The 27,462-nt window shown below is 43.4% G+C and overlaps 1 protein-coding gene across 2 annotated transcripts in view; it reads right to left on the bottom strand.

Moving 5' to 3' along the window:
• Nucleotides 1-27,462, bottom strand: part of LOC129834587 (sodium-dependent noradrenaline transporter-like) — a 72,785-nt gene that overhangs the window by 5,401 nt on the left and 39,922 nt on the right. For both annotated transcript variants that reach the window (XM_055899708.1, XM_055899707.1), the window contains exons 6-13: nucleotides 19,600-19,734; nucleotides 18,714-18,817; nucleotides 11,089-11,213; nucleotides 9,502-9,614; nucleotides 7,862-7,990; nucleotides 7,448-7,547; nucleotides 5,720-5,820; nucleotides 277-444 (exon numbers count right to left, since the gene is read on the bottom strand). In XM_055899708.1, the coding sequence (XP_055755683.1) occupies nucleotides 277-444; nucleotides 5,720-5,820; nucleotides 7,448-7,547; nucleotides 7,862-7,990; nucleotides 9,502-9,614; nucleotides 11,089-11,213; nucleotides 18,714-18,817; nucleotides 19,600-19,734 (975 nt within the window). The remainder of the gene's footprint in view (nucleotides 1-276; nucleotides 445-5,719; nucleotides 5,821-7,447; nucleotides 7,548-7,861; nucleotides 7,991-9,501; nucleotides 9,615-11,088; nucleotides 11,214-18,713; nucleotides 18,818-19,599; nucleotides 19,735-27,462) is intronic.

Raw genomic sequence — 27,462 nt, 5'->3', positions numbered from 1 at the left:
ATATAAGATATGTCTATGGACTGGAAAGTTGTCTGTTGCATACAACGTTTTCTAGTCAAATTATCGCATATGAGAAACAAAGTTTTTAAATGTAGGTAAATTGTACAGTCGTTTGTCTGTCATGCCTTTTACGTTATATGTCGGACCCCAGTAAGACTAGCTGTCGCCATTGGCATTGGCTAATGGGCATCCTAATAAATCAAATCGATCTAAGGTTATCTTTACATTATATAAACAACAACTATGCAGATGAGAGGGATTTGTTTTTCCACTGACCTGTTTGAATGTCCCTGGCATACTGAGGAACTTGTAGATGGCGTAGATGGGCACAAACATCATGGAGGACAGAGCTACGCCCCAGCCAATCACATTGGACCATGAAGGAAAGACATAGTCATCATAACTCAGGCCCGTGGACGTCACGATGCTGGCTATCACCACGACCTGGGGAGAGGAGAGAAACAACAGAACAGATAGCTAGGTCATCATACAAACTGAGGACAGGAGAAACAACAGAACAGATAGCTAGGTCATCATACAAACTGAGGACAGGAGAAACAACAGAACAGTTAACTAGGTCATCATACAAACTGAGGACAGGAGAAACAACAGAACGGTTAGCTAGGTCACCGTATAAACTGAGGACATGAGAATCAACAGAACTGTTAGCTAGGTCACCGTATAAACTGGGGACAGGAGAATCAACAGAACTGTTAGCTAGGTCATCATACAAACTGAGGACAGGAGAAACAACAGAACTGTTAGCTAGGTCACCGTATAAACTGGGGACAGGAGAATCAACAGAACTGTTAGCTAGGTCACCGTATAAACTGGGGACAGGAGAATCAACAGAACTGTTAGCTAGGTCACCGTATAAACTGGGGACAGGAGAATCAACAGAACTGTTAGCTAGGTCACCATATAAACTGGGGACAGGAGAATCAACAGAACTGTTAGCTAGGTCACCGTATAAACTGGGGAAAGGAGAAACAACAGAACGGATAGCTAGGTCATCATACAAACTGAGGACAGGAGAAACAACAGAACAGATAGCTAGGTCATCATACAAACTGAGGACAGGAGAAACAACAGAACAGTTAGCTAGGTCATCATACAAACTGAGGACAGGAGAAACAACAGAACGGTTAGCTAGGTCACCGTATAAACTGAGGACATGAGAATCAACAGAACTGTTAGCTAGGTCACAGTATAAACTGGGGACAGGAGAATCAACAGAACTGTTAGCTAGGTCATCATACAAACTGAGGACAGGAGAAACAACAGAACTGTTAGCTAGGTCACCGTATAAACTGGGGACAGGAGAATCAACAGAACTGTTAGCTAGGTCACCGTATAAACTGGGGACAGGAGAATCAACAGAACTGTTAGCTAGGTCACCGTCTAAACTGGGGACAGGAGAATCAACAGAACTGTTAGCTAGGTCACCATATAAACTGGGGACAGGAGAATCAACAGAACTGTTAGCTAGGTCACCGTATAAACTGGGGAAAGGAGAAACAACAGAACGGATAGCTAGGTCACCGTATAAACTGGGGAAAGGAGAAACAACAGAACGGTTAGCTAGGTCACCATATAAACTGGGGACAGGAGAAACAACAGAACTGTTAGCTAGGTCACCATATAAACTGGGGACAGGAGAAACAACAGAATGGTTAGCTAGGTCACCATATAAACTGAGGACAGGAGAAACAACAGAACTGTTAGCTAGGTCACCATATAAACTGGGGACAGGAGAAACAACAGAATGGTTAGCTAGGTCACCATATAAACTGGGGACAGGAGAAACAACAGAACTGTTAGCTAGGTCACCATATAAACTGGGGACAGGAGAAACAACAGAATGGTTAGCTAGGTCACCATATAAACTGAGGACAGGAGAAACAACAGAACGGTTAGCTAGGTCACCATATAAACTGGGGACAGAAGAAACAACAGAACTGTTAGCTAGGTCACCATATAAACTGGGGACAGGAGAAACAACAGAATGGTTAGCTAGGTCACCATATAAACTGAGGACAGGAGAAACAACAGAACTGTTAGCTAGGTCACCATATAAACTGGGGACAGGAGAAACAACAGAATGGTTAGCTAGGTCACCATATAAACTGAGGACAGGAGAAACAACAGAACGGTTAGCTAGGTCACCATATAAACTGGGGACAGGAGAAACAACAGAACTGTTAGCTAGGTCACCATATAAACTGGGGACAGGAGAAACAACAGAACTGTTAGCTAGGTCACCATATAAACTGGGGACAGGAGAATCAACAGAACTGTTAGCTAGGTCACCATATAAACTGGGGACAGGAGAAACAACAGAATGGTTAGCTAGGTCACCATATAAACTGGGGACAGGAGAAACAACAGAACCATTAGCTAGGTCACCATATAAACTGGGGACAGGAGAAACAACAGAATGGTTAGCTAGGTCACCATATAAACTGAGGACAGGAGAAACAACAGAACCGTTAGCTAGGTCACCATATAAAGTGAGGACAGGAGAAACAACAGAATGGTTAGCTAGGTCACCATATAAACTGAGGACAGGAGAAACAACATAACTGTTAGCTAGGTCACCATATAAACTGAGGACAGGAGAAACAACAGATCTGCTAAGTCTTGATGCTGGATATCACCACAAAGTAAGGAGAGGAGAAAAAACAACAGAGTTATAATATTCCCAACGAGACATTATACAGAGCTTCTGTAGAAATAACGAATACTCCTCCTCCACTCCGCCACTGTTCATTTTGACAAAAAAATGTAAGCATTGCAGAGATGAAATTGAGTTGAATAGAACAGACTAGGGCATGGTCGCTCCCTCTAGGGTTTGAACATACTGTAGTAGACTTTCACTGTAAGTACTCTGGTTCACCAGACTGCTGTAGACTAGAGACTGGAGGCCCATCACCACTGAACTGTAGCTCTGTAGCTTTGTAGCTGTTGCCCCAGAGAGCAGCAAACATCACTACTAGTTATAATACAACACTGGAAGGTCAGGGAAGTGTCTCTTCCTCGTCTCCAACTGAATATCAAAGGCCAACAACATTCTTCTATTTCCTTCTTCTACAAATGCAATCTATGCAACAGCCGAAGTTGCATGCTATCTTCCTGATATTAGCTGTTTCTGCCTTGCTTCTGGAGGTAAGGCTAGCAGAACTATGGTAGCATACACTACACATTAAAACTAAACAATGATAGCTCTCCTCAGACATAAGGTTTAAAGATCATGGTGATATATTGGCTTACAATCTAATCTACCTCTTTCCTGGCTTTCAATCTTCCTCTGCTCTTTTTATTTCCTGTTTGCCATATAAAACATATAAACTTCCCATATGGAAGGAAGAATATTGATTTATGACTGATCATAATCAATGTAAAAGCATTAAGGGAATAACAACATTTCCCACCAAGACAGATAATGTGCTTTTGGTATTCCTTATCTATTCAAACCCATACAGTATCTGTGCTTCATTGACATAGCATATTTCTAATATTATAAAATATAGAGACCTACACATTGTCATGACGTGGCCCTCTTTGGATATAGCAAGCACCAACTCTCTCTCTCACCACCTCTCTCTTCCCCCTACACCCAGGCTCTGTTATCTCAGGTCGTAAATTGCTGGAGGAGACTCTTTCCCTCATGCAGTATAGAGAGAGAGAGTTTCACAGTAGAACAAAGGAACTTCTTCTACATCACAGAACTTGAGAACTGAACAATATCCATGTTTTGGAGAATGTGTAAATGGTCGGTGGAGAAGCCAGCTACGACCTGGTCCGTTTTGTTTAAAGTTTGTGACCTCATTGAGAGACAATACAGCCACATTACCATAACTCTGTTTATACAAGAGTCTCTGTTATGAGATTTGCATCTAATTATTGTATAAAATGAATGAGTAAATATTAAACTATTTGTGAAATTATGTAATGCGATTTTAAACCGTTTAATGAAAGAGAATCCAATTCCCTTTAAAGTTAACTAAGTCATTGGCCCGCCCCATGAGCACAGACATTGATCTGGCATCATTGGACAGCCTTTTCTGCTGTTCCGAATAAAACCTCCACCTAGAGAAGCCCACTTTCGACCAAGCGTACCTCGATTACCGAGAGGGCTAAGGTTTGAGTAGAGACCATACATTCCTCGGTTGCTGAATTCTTAACCATACCACGTGGTTACACTCTGAGACTATCGATACCGACAGAATAAGAGCAAATCTTCGATACTAATTACTAGTCTGCAGCTAGGAATTATGTACCATTATATGCGAAGACTGACAACCACTGAAACATCTATCTATAAGAACATTTCTGAATGTTACTCTGAAGTATCCATTCTAACCAGACTCCAGCGACGCAGAGAGAATCTCGGATGAACTTTCCAACAGAAAAGGACGATTCCAACAGAGATCACGATGACACACTGAGCGTAAATATATATATTGATTGCAATTATTCCCGAATGAGTGAGCGTTCATGTGCAAAGGATTAGCATTTCAATTATTATAATTATCAACTGTGTAGTGTCTTTTGTCTTTCGTGCCCTTCTCAGTCCCTTTGTCTACCAAGCCGCCATACCGGTTAAGCCCACTAGGGCACATCCCCTGTCATTTCCTTGTAACTATATCTACTGTTTGTTTGTTTGTTATGCATTTCTGTGATTATTTAGTTAGTTAGTAAATAAATTATTAAGACAATTGATGTATGGATGATTCATAGCAAAAACTGGGTTCGTTTGGAATGAGACTAACGTGAGGTAAAGAATAATTCATAGAAGACTAATTGATCAGATATTAAAATATCTGAAAAGTTATATTAGGAAAATTATAACTTTGTAATCTGAAGATTTTCCTTGGTGCCCTGACTTCCTAGGTAATTACATTTACATGATTAGTTTAATCATGTAATTATAATTACAGAGAATTGATTTGATAAAATAAGTCTTCACTTTAATGATGCCAAAGACACGACAACATCCTTAACTAATTCCTAGTGCACTGAACATTCTGTAAATCAATATGTTCAGTAAATTGTAGTTCAAACAATCAATCAAATGTATTTATAAAGCCCTTTTTACATCATCCGATATCTCAAAGTGCTGTACAGAAACCCAGCCTAAAACCCCAAACAGCAAGCAAAGCAGATGTAGAAGCACGGTGGCTAGGAAAAACTCCCTAGAAAGGCAGGAACCTAGGAAGAAACCTACAGAGGAACCAGGCTCTGGGGGGGGGGGGGGGGGGCAGTCCTCTTCTGGCTGTGCTGGGTTGAGATTATAACAGTATGACCAAGATGTTCAAACACAGTTATATTGTAGTTTATTCAGTTTTCATGGTGAGTTCATGTGATGCTAATCTATTCTTGGAGATACAGTACTTCTAACATGGAGGGGAACAAATATAACAGGAAAACATATTTCCTGTGGCAAATTATGAATTGCTGGCACATAATAGGAGTTTAAAAAGACTATAGTACAGTATATGGCAGCCAGTAACAATTAAGAAACCTCTGTTGTGAATTTCCTAATTTCCTCCTTCAAGCACAATGACATACCATAGATCATGATTCCTACAGTATGTTTAATACCTTAGGCTTGTGTCAGGTACTTTGTCCTCCCATCCCCACCCCCAGCACCATGCCAAAGGCTTCCACCCCACCCCTGTCCCCCAACCAGCCCTGTCTTGCCCCCCGGGGGTCTTACCAGTAGGAAGGTGGGGCTGACAAACTTCCAGCACAGCCTCCAGTAGAGACCTGGCTTGAAGCCCATCATGCTCTCGATATCCTCACTGAAGCGGTCCACGCCTGGAGAGGAAACACAGGGCAGAAGACCAGGGCATGAACTCACGCACACAGAACCAGACCCATGAACCCACTGCAGACCTGGGTTCAAATAGTACTTGTTTCCTTACAAACACTGAAGCTGAGATTGATTGAGCTTGCCCGGTGCAATACAACCAATAGTCCCGAAAGTAGAAACCCTGCCCATCTGGCACTACGGGAAGGTTGAATCAAATGCTCAACGTACTTTAAAGAAAACAAATACTATTTGCACCCAGGTCAGACCTACACTCCGCTTTGCTTCTGATGTCTCAAGTTCACAGGGGAACTAACGCTCCTCTCATCAATTTCCATACATAACAGGTGGAGCATTGGCTGAGAAAGAGCTTCATGGCACACAACTCCAATTTCTTGTATAATTATGAGTTCACACAGCAGTAAAAATGCAGCTCAATGATATCTGTTTCATAAAAGTCTCTGAGCCTTCCAATTATGTTATATTATAATTTCACACAGGGTTAAGTCTGCCTATCAGGAGATGGACTGTGTCCCAAACGGCACTATATAGTACACTACTTTTGACCAAAAGTAGTACACTATATAGGGAATATGGTGCCATTCGGTACACATCCATGGTGTTTCTATAGCTTGGGCATAATGTTTCTTTATCAGGGCAGCCCAGGCCTGTTAACATCTACAAGAAGACCCTCTCCGTTTATCTCCTCCCTAGAACAGCTCAGCATCTGAGGTGCTCTGTCTGTCTCACCTCCTCATGAGGTTCAGTTTCAACAGTTAATGCTGATTATAAATCATTGTGTAAATTGATGGGCTGTAGTTTAAAGATAAAGCACAAGTCATCTTGTCGACGTACAGTATTATCTCTGTCAGTAGTTAGCCTCCCCTCCCTCTCACTCCTCTGACCTCCACCATGCGAGACAGTCAGTAGTTACCCTCCCCTCCCTCTCACTCCTCTGACCCCCACCAAGGGAGACAGTCAGTAGTTAGCCTCCCATCAGTGGTCTGTGTGTGGTTCTGGCTGTGGCCTACTTTATGACGGCTGCAATCTACTGTCTGACAATGGGAGTGTATGGAGGGATGGAGAGGAGTGGAATGGAGCAGGGAGGAAGGGAGAAGGCAGGAGGTGTAGGGAAGGAGGGGAGTGTATGGAAAGCTGAAGACATGGAGAGGGAGCAGAGGAGAGGAGTATTGGGAGAGATGGAGATCTATTAGTGAAGAGAGGCAGTCTAGAAGATAAGAGGAGGGAGGGAGTGTATGGAGAAATGGAAAGAGGAGTATTGGGAGAGATGGAGAAAGGGGGTTAACAGTGGAGGTCTAAGGAAGGGAAGCACGGTGTCTCTACACTGCCAGTAAAGGTCAGGTGTAGCTGCAGGGCCTGGGTAGTGAAGATGCCATGGAGTTAGGGAGGTTGAGAGAGCCCAGCGGAGGAGAGGGCAGGCCAGGAGAGGGCAACTGTGGGCAGGGGGTGATGGAGGGTGGGGTGATGGAGGGATGGACAGAACAAAGGGCTGGGCTCTAATGAACAACAGAAGAGGATGAGGAAAGGTACAGTAGATAAGCAGGTTCACCACAGTAAGAAGTCAGCATTAGTATGTGCCTCTGTACTAGGCTAAGGGGGACCGATTATACATACCGTAGAACCAGGACACCCCAATGGCCTCAATCAGCACCCCAAACAAGATGGAGGTCCCCGCCGCGTAGTTATCCAACAAAGTCAGCACATATATACCTCCCTGACAGACAGAGAGAGAGAGACAGATACAGAGACACAATGACAAAAGGTTGTTGCAGATGTTACTGAGGGCAACCTGGCTGCAGTTAACTACTGTGAGCTGACAAGGATAAGCATGAAACAAAGCTTATTCAGTCAGTCAATAACAATACTTCACATGGTTGGACAGGGCTTTCCCTTTTCTGTCTTTGCTGTGACTGATCCACCTAAATCACAGAGGCACACTCTATCTTCTGTCTCTTTGGTTTGATTTATGCAATCATATGACAACTATGGAAATCATATGTGACTCAGAGGAACAGGAAGTGACCTCACATTAGTGACGCAGAAGAGCGCGACAAGGAAGGTTCCGAATGCCGTGGCGAAGGTGAACAGCTTCCTGTTCCTCTTCAGGATCTTGAAGTCGTCTGACAGTCCTGTGATGACTGCCTCCATACCGCCCATCTAGAAAACAGACAGACAGACAGACAGACAGACAGACAGACAGACAGACAGACAGACAGACAGACAGACAGACAGACAGACAGACAGACATTAGGATGATTCAGTGGCACAAACACATTAACCATAGTGCCTACAGCAGCAATGTAACAGAATCACACAAAGTCTTCGCACCCAAACAGAATACCTTTGGCCTAGAATATAAATGATCAGACCTAGCTTTCTTAGTGCAGTGCTACATTGGGCATGACTACTACTGCAAAATAAAATGTTCCCCTGCTGTGGAATTTCCTTTCTCTCTTCATTTACAGTAAATTATCACCTTGTGTAACTGAGATATTGAATGAGGTAAAATGTAAATCTCTGTGAACAAAGTTTTCCTGTGTTTCAGGTTGCGGTACATGTGATTTTCCACCTCATGCTTCATGGTTATTGGGTAACAGTCAAAACAACTGCCTTCCCACACTGCTGCTAGTCTAGACAATACCTAGAGCACTCACTGCAATCATGGGAAAGTAGAATAATGCAGAGAGAGAGACAGAGCGAGGGAGAGCGAGAGGGACAGAGAGAGAGACAGAGAAAGAGAGACAGAGACAGAGACAGAGAGAGAGAGAGAGAGAGAGAGAGAGAGAGAGAGAGAGAGAGAGAGAGAGAGATAGAGAGAGAAAGGGAGAGAGAGAGAGACAGAGAGAGAGAGAGAGAGAGAGAGAGAGAGAGAGAGAGATAGATAGAGAGAGAAAGAGAGAGAGCCTGACTGCCATTAGGTACCGAGATGAGATCCTCAGACCACTTGTGAGACCATATGCTGACACATGCACATTTGTGGCCTGCTGGAGGTCATTTTGCAGGGCTCTGGCAGTGCACCTCCTGGCACAAAGGTGGAGGTAGCGGTCCTGCTGCTGGGTTGTTGCCCTCCTACGGCCTCCTCCACGTCTCCTGATGTACTGTCCTGTCTCCTGGTAGCGCCTCCATGCTCTGGACACTACGCTGACAGACACAGCAAACCTTTTTGCCACAGCTCGCATTGATGTGCCATCCTGGATGAACTGCACTACCTGAGCCACTTGTGTGGGTTGTAGACTCCGTCTCATGCTACCACTAGAGTGAGAGCACCGCCAGCATTCAAAAGTGACCAAAACATCAGCCAGGAAGCATAGGAACTGAGAAGTGGTCTGTGGTCACCACCTGCAGAATCACTCCTTTTTTGGGGGTGTCTTGCTAATTGCCTATAATTTCCACCTTTTGTCTATTCCATTTGCACAACAGCATGTGAAATGTATTGTCAATCAGTGTTGCTTCCTAATTGGACAGTTTGATTTCACAGAAGTGTGATTGACTTGGAGTTACATTGTGTTGTTTAAGTGTTCCCTTTATTTTTTTGAGCAGTGTATAAATCCACTAGATAGATCAGATAAACCCACCATAAGATAGAAACAAATGGTCAGTAGCCATATGTGCCCTGTGGTGGGACATAGCATGTAGTCATTCAACCCTGAGGAGGGCCAGTAACTCACAGAGCTGTCGATGCCCAGAGTCAGCAGCATGATGAAGAATACTATGGCCCAGAAGGTAGATCCAGGCAGGGTGGAGATGGCCTCAGGATAGATGATGAACACCAGTCCTGCACCTGCACTCACACAAAGATACACAGATAGAGACACTTGTGATAGGACATACCAGAGCCAACTGACTACCATCAGTCCATAAAACGGTGCCTTGTTTGGTGGGATGATGAAATAAAACAGTAAATTGTTGGGTGGGATGTTGATGTATAACTTCTTTGTCCTGAGCTTGACCCTGTCCACAAGGTCGTTTTAGAGGAAATAAGAGATGATTTAACAATGGAAAGGAAAGTGAAAGAAGGAGGAGCGGATGGAGGAAGACAGAAGTGAGGACATAAGATGACAACGAAATGACAGACACCTAGAGACAGTGGCAAGTAGAAGACAGAAGAACTAGAAAGCAAAGCAGATTTTTAACAGATCCCATTATTTTTGTATGTCTTCCAACCCCTCTCCACAGCAGGCCAGTATTTATGTGACTTCTTGGAAACGGTTTGCCTTAAAAAAACAGTTTGAAATGTTCTCTGGTATTTCAATTCCATCTGAACCCTAGAGCCTCTCAGCTACTGTTGCAATCAATTATATTAAAAGCGTTTCACGTTGCTGCTCATTCTTAAAGGGATGATTCACCCATTTTGAATGTTATATCATTTTTGTGCATCACTGAGCAATGTTCAATCGATTCCTGGGATCATTTCATGTTTTCATGTGTATCTGAGCTATTGCCGTACAAGCAGGCAGAAATACAGCCGGTATGACGAGTTTTGCATCACTTGTCATGCTGGACATATTTCTGCCTGCTTGAATGGCAGTAGCTCAGATATACATGAAAACATGAAATTGCTTATAGATGAACAAAAACGGTATAACATTCAAAATGGGTGAATCTTTCCTTTAAGTTGTTTGATTCAGTGAGCAGTAACAGTAAGCTTGAGGAATGTTTAGTTCCATGATGAATTTATAGATGTTTTGACTGGGTTTGAAACTCTCTAAATGGTCTGTAGATGACTGACTGCTGGGTGTTGTCAGAATCCTGTCCTCCCTTAGAGCAGGTGACTCCCCTTGCTCTTCTCAGGGTCAGACAGGGACTGTTCATGTGTTGAGTCTGTCCTAGCTGAGTCATAGCCTGGGTGGATCCACCATACAAACACAGCACTCTGGGGGCTAACCAGGGAAAAGAGAATACTGTGGGTAGCCTGCGATATAGCCTTATACTGTATGTTTCCTAATAAGGCATGTCTATCTTCCTATCTTTTTCTTTGTGTTTTATGAGGTATCTATGCTGTGGACAGTTTGGTCATAAATCTGGGTCTAAATGAAGTTGGGTGTGTTGTTGGAGTGTGTGGGGTCTGGGTGTGTTATGCATGTCATCCTCCACACCACTTACTGTATGTGTGTGTGTGTGTGTGTGTGTGTGTGTGTGTGTGTGTGTGTGTGTGTGTGTGTGTGTGTGTGTGTGTGTGTGTGTGTGTGTGTGTGTGTGTGTGTGTGTGTGTGTGTGTGTGTGTGTGCATGCATATCTAGTAGGGTTCCTTTCACCTTCGGTGGCCACGTCCTCTATCCTGACTCCGTGTTTGTAGGCCATGTAGCCGAGCACAGAGAAGATGGCAAACCCTGAAAAGAAGCTGGTGACACAGTTCACTGTGCTGGTCAGGATAGCATCCCTGTTGGGAAGAGAACACACACATAAAACATGTTTAGAAAAATAAAGCTACCATGATAGTACCAGGACAGGTTTAAGAACAATAATAAACCCACCATATTAACACTTCGACTTCCTGTTGCTTCCTTGAACCATAGTCAATCTAAACCAACATTTTTATTGGAACCATATCTTGGGTCGTGTCTTGAGGGTCTTGTCTTGAGGGTGTTGTCTTGCCTTAACCCCCCACCCCACCACCAAGCCCTGGGTCCAACCTCACCACATCACAGCAAGCTTCTGCCACAACATGGACCCAGCAGAGATCTCCCAGATCCGGAATGTGGTAGCCCACCAAGGAGCACTGTTACGACGGCAGCAAGAACAGCTCTCCCAAATCTCCGGGAGCCTTCTGGCACTTGCTGAGTCCTCCAACCATGGCACGCCCCCAACCCAGGAGGATCCAATGCACAGGTCTCATCGTCCAGTGCTACAGACGTCGTCGTGGTTCCTCCAGGGAACCTGCACCAGGAACCCAAGATCCCAGCCCCTGAGCGGTATGACGGTCACCAGGGTCTGTCTAACTCCATCAAAGATGATCTGCCCGCTCAGGAACTAGGAGAGGACGTCGAGTCCCTGAAAACGCTGGCAATCAGGTTTGACAACCGGGAACAGGGGAGACAGACCCCTTTTGACACCACTCCAGAATTACGGTTTCCTGAGCACCCCAAGGCCACCGAGCCCAGCATGGAGGATCCCATGCAGCTGGGTCGCACACGCCTGAGCCCACAGGAGTGTGACAGGCGCATGCACGAAGGCTCCCCGGGGTCGTCTGTATTCCCTCTCGACCCTTGAAGCAGCAGTCATGGACAATTACATCCGGGAGTCGCTGGAGGCAGGTTTCAATCGCTCCTCTACATCCCCTGCTGGTGGATGTAAGAAGGATGGAGGCCTGCGTCCCTGCATCGACTACAGAGGGCTGAACCAGATTACAATCAAGAATTGTTACCCCCTATCCCTGATGTCCTCCGGATTGGAGTTGGTCCAAGGGGCCCAATTCTTCACCAAACTGGACCTCCGCAACACTTACAATCTGGTGAGAATAAGGGAGGGAGATGAATGGAAGACTCCTTTTAACACCCCTAGTGGCCACTATGAGTATTTAGTCATGCCCTTCAGATTATCGAACTCACCGGCAGTCTTTCAAGCATTGGTCAATGACACTCTGAGGAATATGTTGAATCGGTTCGTCTTTGTTAACCTCAATGACATCTTGATTTTCTCCAAGACCCTTACAGAACACATACTGCACGTCCGCCAAGTCCTGAGACACCTCCCGCCAAGTCCTGAGTCCACTATATGTCAAGATAGAGAAGTGTGAGTTCCACGTATCCCAGGATTCCTTCCTGGGTCACATTATCTCTACCACAGGGATCCAAATGGAAGATTGAGGCGGTCGCTAACTGGCCCCGTCCCACCTCACTCAAGCAGGTCCAGCGGTTCCTTGGGGTTTCCAATTTTTACAGGCGTTGGAGGATGTGAGATCCTTTGTTGCGGCCTGTTCCATCTGTGCCCAAAGCAAGTCTTCACGTCAGTGACCGGCCGGGTTGCTCCAACCTCTACCCATCCCCAGCCGGCCCTGGTCTCATCTGTCTGTAGATTTTATCACAGGGTTAACTCCATCTCAAGGGCTTACCACTATCCTGGTGGTGGTCAATCGGTTCTCCAAGGCAGCCCACTATGTCACCTTACCCAAGATGCCTTCAGTGAAGGAGACTGCTGATCTCGTGAATATACATGTCTTTCGACTACACGGAGTTCCCCCGAACACTGTCTCAGATCGTGGGCCTCAGTTTGTCGTATGATATTGTAAGGCCTTCTGTTCCCCGTTGGGGGCATCGGCGAGTGTCTCCTCGGGGTTCCACCCTCAGTCAAATGGGCAAACTGAGCGGGCCAACCAGCAACTGGAGCAAGTTCCTCGTCTGGGCAGAGTATGCTCATAACACACTGCTGAACTCGCCATTTGAGTGTCAGTTCGGGTTCGCCGCCCCCTATTTCCTGAACAAGAGGCCGAAGCGGAGGTGCCATCAGCCGAGGCGTTCATTCGGCGATGTCACCACATCTGGATCAGAGCGCGATCCTCCTTGCTCCACTCCTCTGCCTGACACCAACATCAGGAAAACCGGCACTGAAGACCTCTTCGACTCCTCCGACCGGTTCAACGGGTGTGGCTGTCCACCTGTGATCTTCCCTTAAAGTTGGACTCGCGGAAGCTCGCTCTACGCTACATAGGACCATTCAATATCATGAGTCGCATCAACCCGGTCACCTATCATCTCCAACTTCCCAGGTCCATGAGAGTCTGTCCCTCCTTTCATGTCTCCCGTCTCAAGCTGGTTAGGACCAGTCCATTCTCTCCCCCGACACCTGCTCCTCTGCTCCCTCGACTTGTGGATGGTCGCCTGCCTTACACGGTCCGGCGTCTGTTGGAGGCTCGTTGAGTCCGAGGGACCCTGCAGCAGAGGTGTGGACTCGAGTCACATGACTTGGACTCGAGTCAGACTCGAGTCACAAATATGATGACTTCCAACTCAACTTTGACTTGAACACCAATGACTTGTTACTTGACTTGGACTTGAGCCTTTTGACTCGACCTGACTTGATACCCTCCCCAAGCCCAAATATAAAAAATGATGCTATTAAAAAAAAGTGTGCAGCACATCAACTCTTCATTTAACGGATTACAGTTTGAATCAGACAGCAGCCAATCAGGTCGCGGGTGAATTGAGATGGAGCCCTTGGAAAGATGATACCCCAAATTATTATTTTCGGATATAAAGACGACGCAGTATCAACAAAAAAACGGATTGCAACTTGCAAAACATGCAGGAAGAAAATTACAGACGGAGGCACAACAATTTCCAACTTTGTTCGACATTTGAAGCTGCACAAAGAACGGTAAGTCATGGCTAATGTAGCCGACAGGTATATAATTTAAAACTTTACTAGTGTAGCATGTAGGCTAACGTAACGTTAAATTAATGAGCCTCCACACAGTCAGTCAGTGCGGGAACGTGATCATTTTTTATCATTTTTTTTTATTTAACCTTTATTTAACCAGGAAGGGCTCATTTAGATTTAAAATCTCTTTTTCAAGAGCGTCGTGGCCAAGTTAGGCAGCACCAAGTCATTACAAAAATTACAGACAAACAACATGAAAAACTACAAGTAATCTAGTAAAAACCATAGAATAGAGTATAACAAAATCAAAAACAGCAAATTAAAAAGCATTGACAGGTCAGGGAATCAGTCTCAAGATCATTCATCAGTGATTTAAAAATACCAATCGGGACAAGTTCTTCCAGTTTAAAAGTATTTTGTAAGGCGTTCCAAGACGATGGCGCAGTGTACATAAAAGCCCTTTTACCAAATTCAGTTCGGACATTTGGAACAGTTAGCAGGATAAAGTCCAGCGAACGAAGAGAGTACCCACCACATTTCTGAACAATAAAAAAAAAAAGTATACCAGTGACTGAGCCTACGAGTGACTAGAGAAGGCCAGCCAAACCTGGTATACAAAGTGCAGTGGTGCGTAAGGGTTTTGCAGTTTAAAATAAATCTCAAAGTGCCATGGTAAAGGGTGTCAATTGATCTCAAACACTGAGCAGAAGCATTCACATTTAAAATATCCCCATAGTCTAGGAAAGGCATAAATGTAGCTGATACTAGCCTCCTTCTGGAGGAAAAACAGGCCTTATTCCAAAAATAAAATCCCAATTTCAGCTTCAATTTTTTTGTAAGTTGTTGAATATGCAATTTGAAAGAGAGGCCGTCATCAATTAAAATTCCAAGATATTTATATGAGGTTACAGTCTCAATCTCAATGCCCTGACAGGTAATAATAGGTGAAAAGTTCAGAGATCTAATTCTTGCTTTAGAAAAAAACATTAGTTTAGTTTTGTCAGTATTGAGGATAAGCTTCATTGCACCCAAGATTGAGCTACAACTGGCTAGGCAGTTGTTAGCCTAAATCTTGCCTGATGTTACTGCTGTTCCTAAAACAATTGACATACGTTAGCCTACTGTAACCACACAGAGTGTGTGTGTGTGTGTGTGTGTGTGTGTGTGTGTGTGTGTGTGTGTGTGTGTGTGTGTGTGTGTGTGTGTGTGTGTGTGTGTGTGTGTGTGTTTAAGGTTGGGCGATTTTGTACAAGCCTACATCGCCCAATTGCGCCCCATAGCGATCCTCAATAGTCAGTCACTATTGGGGGGGGGGGTCTTTCTCATGGCTACCCATGTATTTCCATGGAAATATAACGTTTATTTGGAAAGTAATAAATATATAGATATTTTTAAAAGCATTCATGATTTGCGTAAATGTAATATACTAACTATTACTCTTGTTAAAAATATAAAATGGTATTACATTTGGTGAAGAGCACATTATGACTTGTTTAGGACTCGAAACTCAAAGTTTAGGACTTGATACTTGCCTGTCTTGACTTGGGACTTGACTTGGGACTTGAGTGCTAAGACTTGAGACTACTTGTGACTTGTAAAACAATGACTTGGTCCCACCTCTGCCCTGCAGTACCTGGTGGACTGGGAGGGCTACGGTATCGAGGAGCGGGCATGGGTGCCTGCTCGGGACATCCTGGATCCGGGTCTTGTTAGAGACTTCAAACAACTACGTGGTGGTCGTCATGGCTCCGCGGCTGGAGCCACTCCTAGAGGGAGGGTACTGTCATGGTTCCTCCTGGCACCAGAGGCCAGCAGAGAACGCCCTAGGGACTTTTATTGGACTCAGGTGTGTCTTATTATTTCATGATTGTGTCCCTGTTAAAAGAGGTGTGTTTTCTGTGGTCCTTTGCAGAAGCTTGAATTGTTTACTGTGTGCGGTTGTTTATGGAGTGAGTTTGAGACTTAGCGGTTGTTGTTTTTCTAGTGTACTGTGATCCTGCGGCTACTGTTTCTCAGTAAAGTATTTATGTTTATCCTTAACCACTGATTCCTCGTCTGGTCTCTTCTCTGCACCTGGGTCCAACCTCACGACATCACAGAAACAATTAAAAAAGAGTCCCTCCCCACCCCTGTTTTGGTAAGAAGCTGAGAAATGTAACCTCTCTCAAATTCATAGACAGAGCTATAGATTCAAGGACTGACCATCCACGATATCAAATGTATAGTGTAAACCATGCTTTGAGGCTATATAGTGTTTGTTTACATTTACTTTGTTTACAAACTTTGGAGTAAAACGAAGCTTATATTTTGGGTTCTGATGGGGTACGACAGTTGAACTAAGCTCATATGGCATTTATAAGTTATATTCTTCAAGAATCAATGAGTACATATCATTAATATGTCCAAAAATGGATACATCAACTGCTGATTGCCCCTTTAAAGAGTTTAATGTTGTATTGGTTTGAATGAACCATTTTGATGCCAGAGGGACTGGATGTTGTTTGAGAGCCTTTGAGGCTCACCTGGAAATCAAACTAGGTGAAAGCCTGAAGACTGTTTGTGGTCAGTAACCCACGTTCAGTCAGCAGACATCAACCCACGTTCAGTCAGCAGACATCAACCCACGATCAGTCAGCAGACATCAACCCACGTTCAGTCAGCAGACATCAACCCACGTTCAGTCAGCAGACATCAACCCACGATCAGTCAGCAGACATCAACCCACGTTCAGTCAGCAGACATCAACCCACGTTCAGTCAGCAGACATCAACCCACGTTCAGTCAGCAGACATCAACCCACGTTCAGTCAGCAGACATCAACCCACGTTCAGTCAGCAGACATCAACCCACGATCAGTCAGCAGACATCAACCCACGTTCAGTCAGCAGACATCAACCCACGTTCAGTCAGCAGACATCAACCCACGATCAGTCAGCAGACATCAACCCACGTTCAGTCAGCAGACATCAACCCACGATCAGTCAGCAGACATCAACCCACGATCAGTCAGCAGACATCAACCCACGTTCAGTCAGCAGACATCAACCCACGTTCAGTCAGCAGACATCAACCCACGTTCAGTCAGAAGACATCAACCCACGTTCAGTCAGCAGACATCAACCCACGTTCAGTCAGCAGACATCAACCCACGTTCAGTCAGCAGACATCAACCCACGTTCAGTCAGCAGACAGACAGAGAGAACATGGACCACAGTCTGACCTCAACCGTCCCATCTGTGTACAATATGGAGAATAATACAACCAGCTGCTAGCCACTCAGATGTCATTTGAGAATATCTACGGATGTAACAGCCAACTTTCACAACTCCTCATTCAGCTCCCAAATATGGCCCAGCTGAGCACACATGAGGCCATCAGCTGTGTTGGGGGGGGGGGGGGGGGGTTAGATCAGGACAAGTCATCTATAAGAGTGGGAAATTCAATTGGCTGTACAGCGTCACACTACAATAACCCTACCCAGCTAACACATAACGTTCTGAGAACCATATGTTTCCGAGAGCTTGGTGAGAGTGTGGTAGTCCTATAGTCATTTTGCATACAACCTTCCCACAATGTTCTGTCAATGATGCAGGACACCCAGTTAGCACATACTGTTCTGAGAACCATATGTTTCTTTGGTGGGAAATTCACAACGTTTCCTACAGATTTGTAGCAGATAGCTATACACCTTGACAAACTTAGCAGTGAGTGAGTGATGACCATAAAAACACACAAGACTGATGGCTATAGCTAATTAGCTGTGTTCAACAAGTATATTATTCTTCTGTCTTTATCTAGCTCTATTTGTGATATTTTACCTTGCCTCGCTGGCTTGATAGTTTGCTAGGTAATCAATCCTCTGATGACATCTGTGATGTTGTAGATGATAACCATCTGAATACATGAGCTCCGTCTGAAGTTGGATGTGGTCACTTCAATGTAAACAAGCCCATTTTCTGATGCGAACCTGCGCATGCAACTTTTCATGATGCGGCCGGTAAATTGGTCTCTAGAATGGGTGGACAATGGTCCATGGACAAACATTACTGTACTGTTACCACTGCAGCCAGCGAGACACCTACTGACCTATACATACACAAACACAGCTGGAATACAAAAGAGACCATATATCTACACACATTTCTTTTTTAAGCAGAATGGGTCTGATAGCAGCACCCACCTCTCCACTTTCACAGGAACCTATTAGTGATGACAAGGATCAGCAAACCGCACAGTCTAATGTCTGTTTCTCTGTGAGGGGTTTAGAGGACGACAGAATGGCAGGAAAGGTAACTCCGCCTATGGCTATAGCCATCATCTGGCCTAGCATGGCCTGCACTTATCCTGTTAGCTCCAAGCCAGAAGGTCCACTGGCCTGATACACATCACCTTTCTGTCCAGTTAAAACAGGAAAGACAAACCTTAAGAGAACTAAACAAAGCACAGGATCTGTTCTATCTCGTTGCCTGGTTATGGGTTATAGAAGGTCGTGTAAGCCTTGTAAGGTCATGATAGAGAAGCACTGAGGACAGCATCGTGATATCAACACATTGATACGTCTTACCTGTAACAGTTGTTGTCAAATTTATTGTAGCTGGCAAATGCAATGAGCACTCCAAAGCCAGCTCCCAATGAGTAGAAGATCTGGGTAGCAGCATCAATCCACACCTACAGCAGGAACATAGAACGATACTTTATGTGTTGCTCTCAAAGATTTGTCCTTGTGGCCTGTGTGATCCAGCGGTGACAGCCTCTGACCCCGGCCCACTGCCCTTTGACTCACCCTTCCCCTATTCCCCCTGTCTTTCCAACACTTTACTATCTCTTCAATCAAGCAAAGAAATTAAGAAACTGCCCCATTCCTTAAAAAATATTAAATATTTCTCCTCAAAGAGCCCATAGCATTACAATACGATACAGAGAACAGCAATACATTTGACAGAATCTCTCCTGAGTACTGACTATCTACTGACTATTGGCTCTAAATAATCTCGTCTCTGATATGATTCCTCAGCCATGTTTTCAAAAAGTGCTCCTTACCGTTCATTTACTGTGTTCTATATTGAATATGGCATATTATGCAAAATCACGACCTCCCAGATTTTTTGTTCCAATCTTTTTATCCCTCAACTTTGTTTACAAAAACAGCTAACACATGTTTTGGTTTCTAAATTAGTTAATTACATTTATTTCCATATTGGACGTGACTATGGGAGCTCTAGCAGTAACACTGTCCTGCACTCTGAGGCTGTGTCTCTCAGTAAAAGGGTTTACAAATTCTTGTATCTTTTCCAAAATTCCCAGGTTTTAAGAAATCTTGTTCGGTGGATCCCGGATTTCTAGTTAATTCTCTCTTGATTCCAGGAACCTGGGAATTTTTTAAGTAATTGGAAATATTGCATCCCTAATTTCAGTAAAACATTGTATTGTACTCTAAAGACCTGTCTGACCTTGGGGTCGTTGAGTTGTTTAAAATCGATGTGGAGGTAGGCCCGTATGCCGTCCATAGCCCCTGGCAGAGTGATGCCTCTGATCAGCAGGACGAACAGCACCACATAGGGCATGGTGGCCGTGATGTACACCACCTGGACACAACACAACACAGAAGATTAGATACATGACAACAGTAGTGTTCAATACACCACCTGGACACAACACAGCACAGAAGATTAGCTACATGACAACAGTAGTGTTCAATACACCACCTGGACACAACACAACACAACACAACACAGAAGATTAGCTACATGACAACAGTAGTGTTCAATACACCACCTGGACACAACACAACACAGAAGATTAGATACATGACAACAGTAGTGTTCAATACAACACCTGGACACAACACAACACAGAAGATTAGATACATGACAACAGTAGTGTTCAATACACCACCTGGACACAACACAACACAGAAGATTAGCTACATGACAACAGTAGTGTTCAATACACCAACTGGACACAACACAACACAGAAGATTAGATACATGACAACAGTAGTGTTCAATACAACACCTGGACACAACACAACACAGAAGATTAGAAACATGACAACAGTAGTGTTCAATACACCACCTGGACACAACACAACACAACACAGAAGATTAGCTACATGACAACAGTAGTGTTCAATACACCACCTGGACACAACACAACACAGAAGATTAGATACATGACAACAGTAGTGTTCAATACACCACCTGGACACAACACAGAAGATTAGATACATGACAACAGTAGTGTTCAATACACCACCTGGACACAACACAACACAGAAGATTAGATACACGACAACAGTAGTGTTCAATACACCACCTGGACACAACACAACACAGAAGATTAGATACACGACAACAGTAGTGTTCAATACACCACCTGGACACAACACACCACAGAAGATTAGATACATGACAACAGTAGTGTTCAATACACCACCTGGACACAACACAACACAGAAGATTAGCTACATGACAACAGTAGTGTTCAATACACCACCTGGACACAACACAACACAGAAGATTAGATACATGACAACAGTAGTGTTCAATACACCACCTGGACACAACACAACACAACACAGAAGATTAGCTACATGACAACAGTAGTGTTCAATACACCACCTGGACACAACACAGCACAACACAGAAGATTAGATACATGACAAAAGTAGTGTTCAATACACCACCTGGACACAACACAACACAGAAGATTAGCTACATGACAACAGTAGTGTTCAATACACCACCCGGACACAACACAACGCAGAACATTAGCTACATGACAAGAGTAGTGTTCAATACACCACCTGGACACAACACAACACAACACAGAAGATTAGATACATGACAACAGTAGTGTTCAATACACCACCTGGACACAACACAACACAGAAGATTAGCTACATGACAACAGTAGTGTTCAATACACCACCTGGACACAACACAACACAGAACATTAGCTACATGACAACAGTAGTGTTCAATACACCACCTGGACACAACACAGAAGATTAGCTACATGACAACAGTAGTGTTCAATACACCACCTGGACACAACACAACACAACACAGAAGATTAGATACATGACAAAACTAGTGTTCAATACACCGCCTGGACACAACACAACACAGAAGATTAGCTACATGACAACAGTAGTGTTCAATACACCACCTGGACACAACACAGCACAACACAACACAAAATAAGATACATGACAACAGTAGTGTTCAATACACCACCTGGACACAACACAGAAGATTAACTACATGACAACAGTAGTGTTCAATACACCACCTGGACACAACACAACACAGAAGATTAGCTACATGACAACAGTAGTGTTCAATACACCACCTGGACACAACACAACACAGAAGATTAGATACATGACAACAGTAGTGTTCAATACACCACCTGGACACAACACAACACAACACAGAAGATTAGATACATGACAACACTAGTGTTCAATACACCACCTGGACACAACACAACACAGAAGATTAGATACATGACAACAGTAGTGTTCAATACACCACCTGGACACAACACAACACAACACAGAAGATTAGATACATGACAAAACTAGTGTTCAATACACCACCTGGACACAACACAACACAGAAGATTAGCTACATGACAAAACTAGTGTGCAATACACCACCTGGACACAACACAGAAGATTAGATACATGACAACAGTAGTGTTCAATACACCACCTGGACACAACACAGAAGATTAGATACATGACAACAGTAGTGTTCAATACACCACCTGGACACAACACAGAAGATTAGATACATGACAACAGTAGTGTTCAATACACCACCTGGACACAACACAGAAGATTAGATACATGACAACAGTAGTGTTCAATACACCACCTGGACACAACACAACACAACACAGAAGATTAGATACATGACAACAGTAGTGTTCAATACACCACCTGGACACAACACAACACAACACAGAAGATTAGATACATGACAACACTAGTGTTCAATACACCACCTGGACACAACACAGAAGGATAGATACATGACAACAGTAGTGTTCAATACACCACCTGGACACAACACAACACAACACAGAAGATTAGATACATGACAACACTAGTGTTCAATACACCACCTGGACACAACACAACACAGAAGATTAGCTACATGACAACAGTAGTGTTCAATACACCACCTGGACACAACACAACACAACACAGAAGATTAGCTACATGACAACAGTAGTGTTCAATACACCACCTGGACACAACACAACACAACACAGAAGATTAGATACATGACAAAACTAGTGTTCAATACACCACCTGGACACAACACAACACAGAAGATTAGCTACATGACAACAGTAGTGTTCAATACACCACCTGGACACAACACAGAAGATTAGATACATGACACCAGTAGTGTTCAATACACCACCTGGACACAACACAGAAGATTAGATACATGACAACAGTAGTGTTCAATACACCACCTGGACACAACACAGAAGATTAGATACATGACAACAGTAGTGTTCAATACACCACCTGGACACAACACAGAAGATTACATACATGACAACACTAGTGTTCAATACACCACCTGGACACAACACAGAAGATTAGATACATGACAACAGTAGTGTTCAATACACCACCTGGACACAACACAACACAACACAGAAGATTAGCTACATGACAACAGTAGTGTTCAATACACCACCTGGACACAACACAACACAGAACATTAGCTACATGACAACAGTAGTGTTCAATACACCACCTGGACACAACACAACACAGAACATTAGCTACATGACAACAGTAGTGTTCAATACACCACCTGGACACAACACAACACAACACAGAACATTAGCTACATGACAACAGTAGTGTTCAATACACCACCTGGACACAACACAACACAGAAGATTAGATACATGACAACAGTAGTGTTCAATACACCACCTGGACACAACACAACACAGAAGATTAGATACATGACAACATTAGTGTTCAATACACCACCTGGACACAACACAGAAGATTAGATACATGACAACAGTAGTGTTCAATACACCAACTGCACACAACACAACAAAACACAGAAGATTAGATACATGACAACACTAGTGTTCAATACACCACCTGGACACAACACAACACAGAACATTAGCTACATGACAACAGTAGTGTTCGTTCAATACACCACCTGGACACAACACAACACAACACAGAAGATTAGATACATGACAACAGTAGTGTTCAATACACCACCTGGACACAACACAACACAGAACATTAGACACATGACAACAGTAGTGTTCAATACACCACCTGGACACAACAAAACACAACACAACACAGAACATTAGCTACATGACAACAGTAGTGTTCAATACACCACCTGGACACAACACAGAAGATTAGATACATGACAACACTAGTGTTCAATACACCACCTGGACACAACACAACACAACACAGAAGATTAGATACATGACAACAGTAGTGTTCAATACACCACCTGGACACAACACAACACAGAAGATTAGATACATGACAACAGTAGTGTTCAATACACCACCTGGACACAACACAACACAGAAGATTAGCTACATGACATCAGTAGTGTTCAATACACCACCTGGACACAACACAGCACAGAAGATTAGCTACATGACAACAGTAGTGTTCAATACACCACCTGGACACAACACAACACAACACAACACAGAACATTAGCTACATGACAACAGTAGTGTTCAATACACCACCTGGACACAACACAACACAGAAGATTAGCTACATGACAACAGTAGTGTTCAATACACCACCTGGACACAACACAACACAGAAGATTAGCTACATGACAACAGTAGTGTTCAATACACCACCTGGACACAACACAACACAGAAGATTAGCTACATGACAACAGTAGTGTTCAATACACCACCTGGACACAACACAGCACAGAAGATTAGCTACATGACAACAGTAGTGTTCAATACACCACCTGGACACAACACAACACAACACAACACAGAACATTAGCTACATGACAACAGTAGTGTTCAATACACCACCTGGACACAACACAACACAGAAGATTAGATACATGACAACAGTAGTGTTCAATACACCACCTGGACACAACACAACACAGAAGATTAGCTACATGACAACAGTAGTGTTCAATACACCACCTGGACACAACACAACACAGAAGATTAGCTACATGACAACAGTAGTGTTCAATACACCACCTGGACACAACACAACACAGAAGATTAGCTACATGACAACACTAGTGTTCAATACACCACCTGGAAACAACACAACACAACACAGAAGATTAGATACATGACAACAGTAGTGTTCAATACACCAACTGGACACAACACAACACAGAACATTAGATACATGACAACAGTAGTGTTCAATAGACCACCTGGACACAACACAACACAACACAGAAGATTAGCTACATGACAACAGTAGTGTTCAATACACCACCTGGACACAACACAACACAACACAGAAGATTAGATACATGACAACAGTAGTGTTCAATACACCACCTGGACACAACACAACACAGAAGATTAGCTACATGACAACAGTAGTGTTCAATACACCACCTGGACACAACACAACACAACACAGAAGATTAGCTACATGACAACAGTAGTGTTCAATACACCACCTGGACACAACACAACACAGAAGATTAGCTACATGACAACAGTAGTGTTCAATACACCACCTGGACACAACACAACACAGAAGATTAGCTACATGACAACAGTAGTGTTCAATACACCACCTGGACACAACACAACACAGAAGATTAGATACATGACAACAGTAGTGTTCAATACACCACCTGGACACAACACAACACAGAAGATTAGCTACATGACAACAGTAGTGTTCAATACACCACCTGGACACAACACAGCACAGAAGATTAGCTACATGACAACAGTAGTGTTCAATACACCACCTGGACACAACACAACACAACACAACACAGAACATTAGCTACATGACAACAGTAGTGTTCAATACACCACCTGGACACAACACAACACAGAAGATTAGATACATGACAACAGTAGTGTTCAATACACCACCTGGACACAACACAACACAGAAGATTAGCTACATGACAACAGTAGTGTTCAATACACCACCTGGACACAACACAACACAGAAGTTTAGCTACATGACAACAGTAGTGTTCAATACACCACCTGGACACAACACAGCACAGAAGATTAGCTACATGACAACAGTAGTGTTCAATACACCACCTGGACACAACACAACACAACACAACACAGAACATTAGCTACATGACAACAGTAGTGTTCAATACACCACCTGGACACAACACAACACAGAAGATTAGATACATGACAACAGTAGTGTTCAATACACCACCTGGACACAACACAACACAGAAGATTAGCTACATGACAACAGTAGTGTTCAATACACCACCTGGACACAACACAACACAGAAGATTAGCTACATGACAACAGTAGTGTTCAATACACCACCTGGACACAACACAACACAGAAGATTAGCTACATGACAACACTAGTGTTCAATACACCACCTGGACACAACACAACACAGAAGATTAGATACATGACAACAGTAGTGTTCAATACACCAACTGGACACAACACAACACAGAACATTAGATACATGACAACAGTAGTGTTCAATAGACCACCTGGACACAACACAACACAACACAGAAGATTAGCTACATGACAACAGTAGTGTTCAATACACCACCTGGACACAACACAACACAACACAGAAGATTAGATACATGACAACAGTAGTGTTCAATACACCACCTGGACACAACACAACACAGAAGATTAGCTACATGACAACAGTAGTGTTCAATACACCACCTGGACACAACACAACACAACACAGAAGATTAGCTACATGACAACAGTAGTGTTCAATACACCACCTGGACACAACACAACACAGAAGATTAGCTACATGACAACAGTAGTGTTCAATACACCACCTGGACACAACACAACACAGAAGATTAGATACATGACAACAGTAGTGTTCAATACACCACCTGGACACAACACAACACAGAAGATTAGCTACATGACAACAGTAGTGTTCAATACACCACCTGGACACAACACAACACAGAAGATTAGCTACATGACAACAGTAGTGTTCAATACACCACCTGGACTCAACACAGAAGATTAGATACATGACAACAGTAGTGTTCAATACACCACCTGGACTCAACACAGAAGATTAGATACATGACAACAGTAGTGTTCAATACACCACCTGGACACAACACAACACAACACAACACAGAAGATTAGATACATGACAACAGTAGTGTTCAATACACCACCTGGACACAACACAACACAACACAGAAGATTAGATACATGACAACAGTAGTGTTCAATACACCACCTGGACACAACACAACACAGAAGATTAGATACATGACAACAGTAGTGTTCAATACACCACCTGGACACAACACAACACAACACAGAAGATTAGATACATGACAACAGTAGTGTTCAATACACCACCTGGACACAACACAACACAACACAGAAGATTAGCTACATGACAACAGTAGTGTTCAATACACCACCTGGACACAACACAACACAACACAGAAGATTAGATACATGACAACAGTAGTGTTCAATACACCACCTGGACACAACACAACACAGAAGATTAGCTACATGACAACAGTAGTGTTCAATACACCACCTGGACACAACACAACACAACACAGAAGATTAGCTACATGACAACAGTAGTGTTCAATACACCACCTGGACACAACACAGAAGATTAGATACATGACAACAGTAGTGTTCAATACACCACCTGGACACAACACAACACAGAAGATTAGATACATGACAACAGTAGTGTTCAATACACCACCTGGACACAACACAACACAACACAGAAGATTAGATACATGACAACAGTAGTGTTCAATACACCACCTGGACACAACACAACACAGAAGATTAGCTACATGACAACAGTAGTGTTCAATACAACACCTGGACACAACACAACACAACACAACACAGAAGATTAGCTACATGACAACAGTAGTGTTCAATACACCACCTGGACACAACACAACACAGAACATTAGCTACATGACAACAGTAGTGTTCAATACACCACCTGGACACAACACAACACAGAAGATTAGATACATGACAACAGTAGTGTTCAATACAACACCTGGACACAACACAAC

Source organism: Salvelinus fontinalis, chromosome 35 (genome assembly GCF_029448725.1).
Source record: "Salvelinus fontinalis isolate EN_2023a chromosome 35, ASM2944872v1, whole genome shotgun sequence".
Taxonomy (NCBI): domain Eukaryota; kingdom Metazoa; phylum Chordata; class Actinopteri; order Salmoniformes; family Salmonidae; genus Salvelinus; species Salvelinus fontinalis.
Note: the sequence above shows the minus strand (reverse complement) of the source record. Positions and strands in the feature narration are given on the sequence as shown.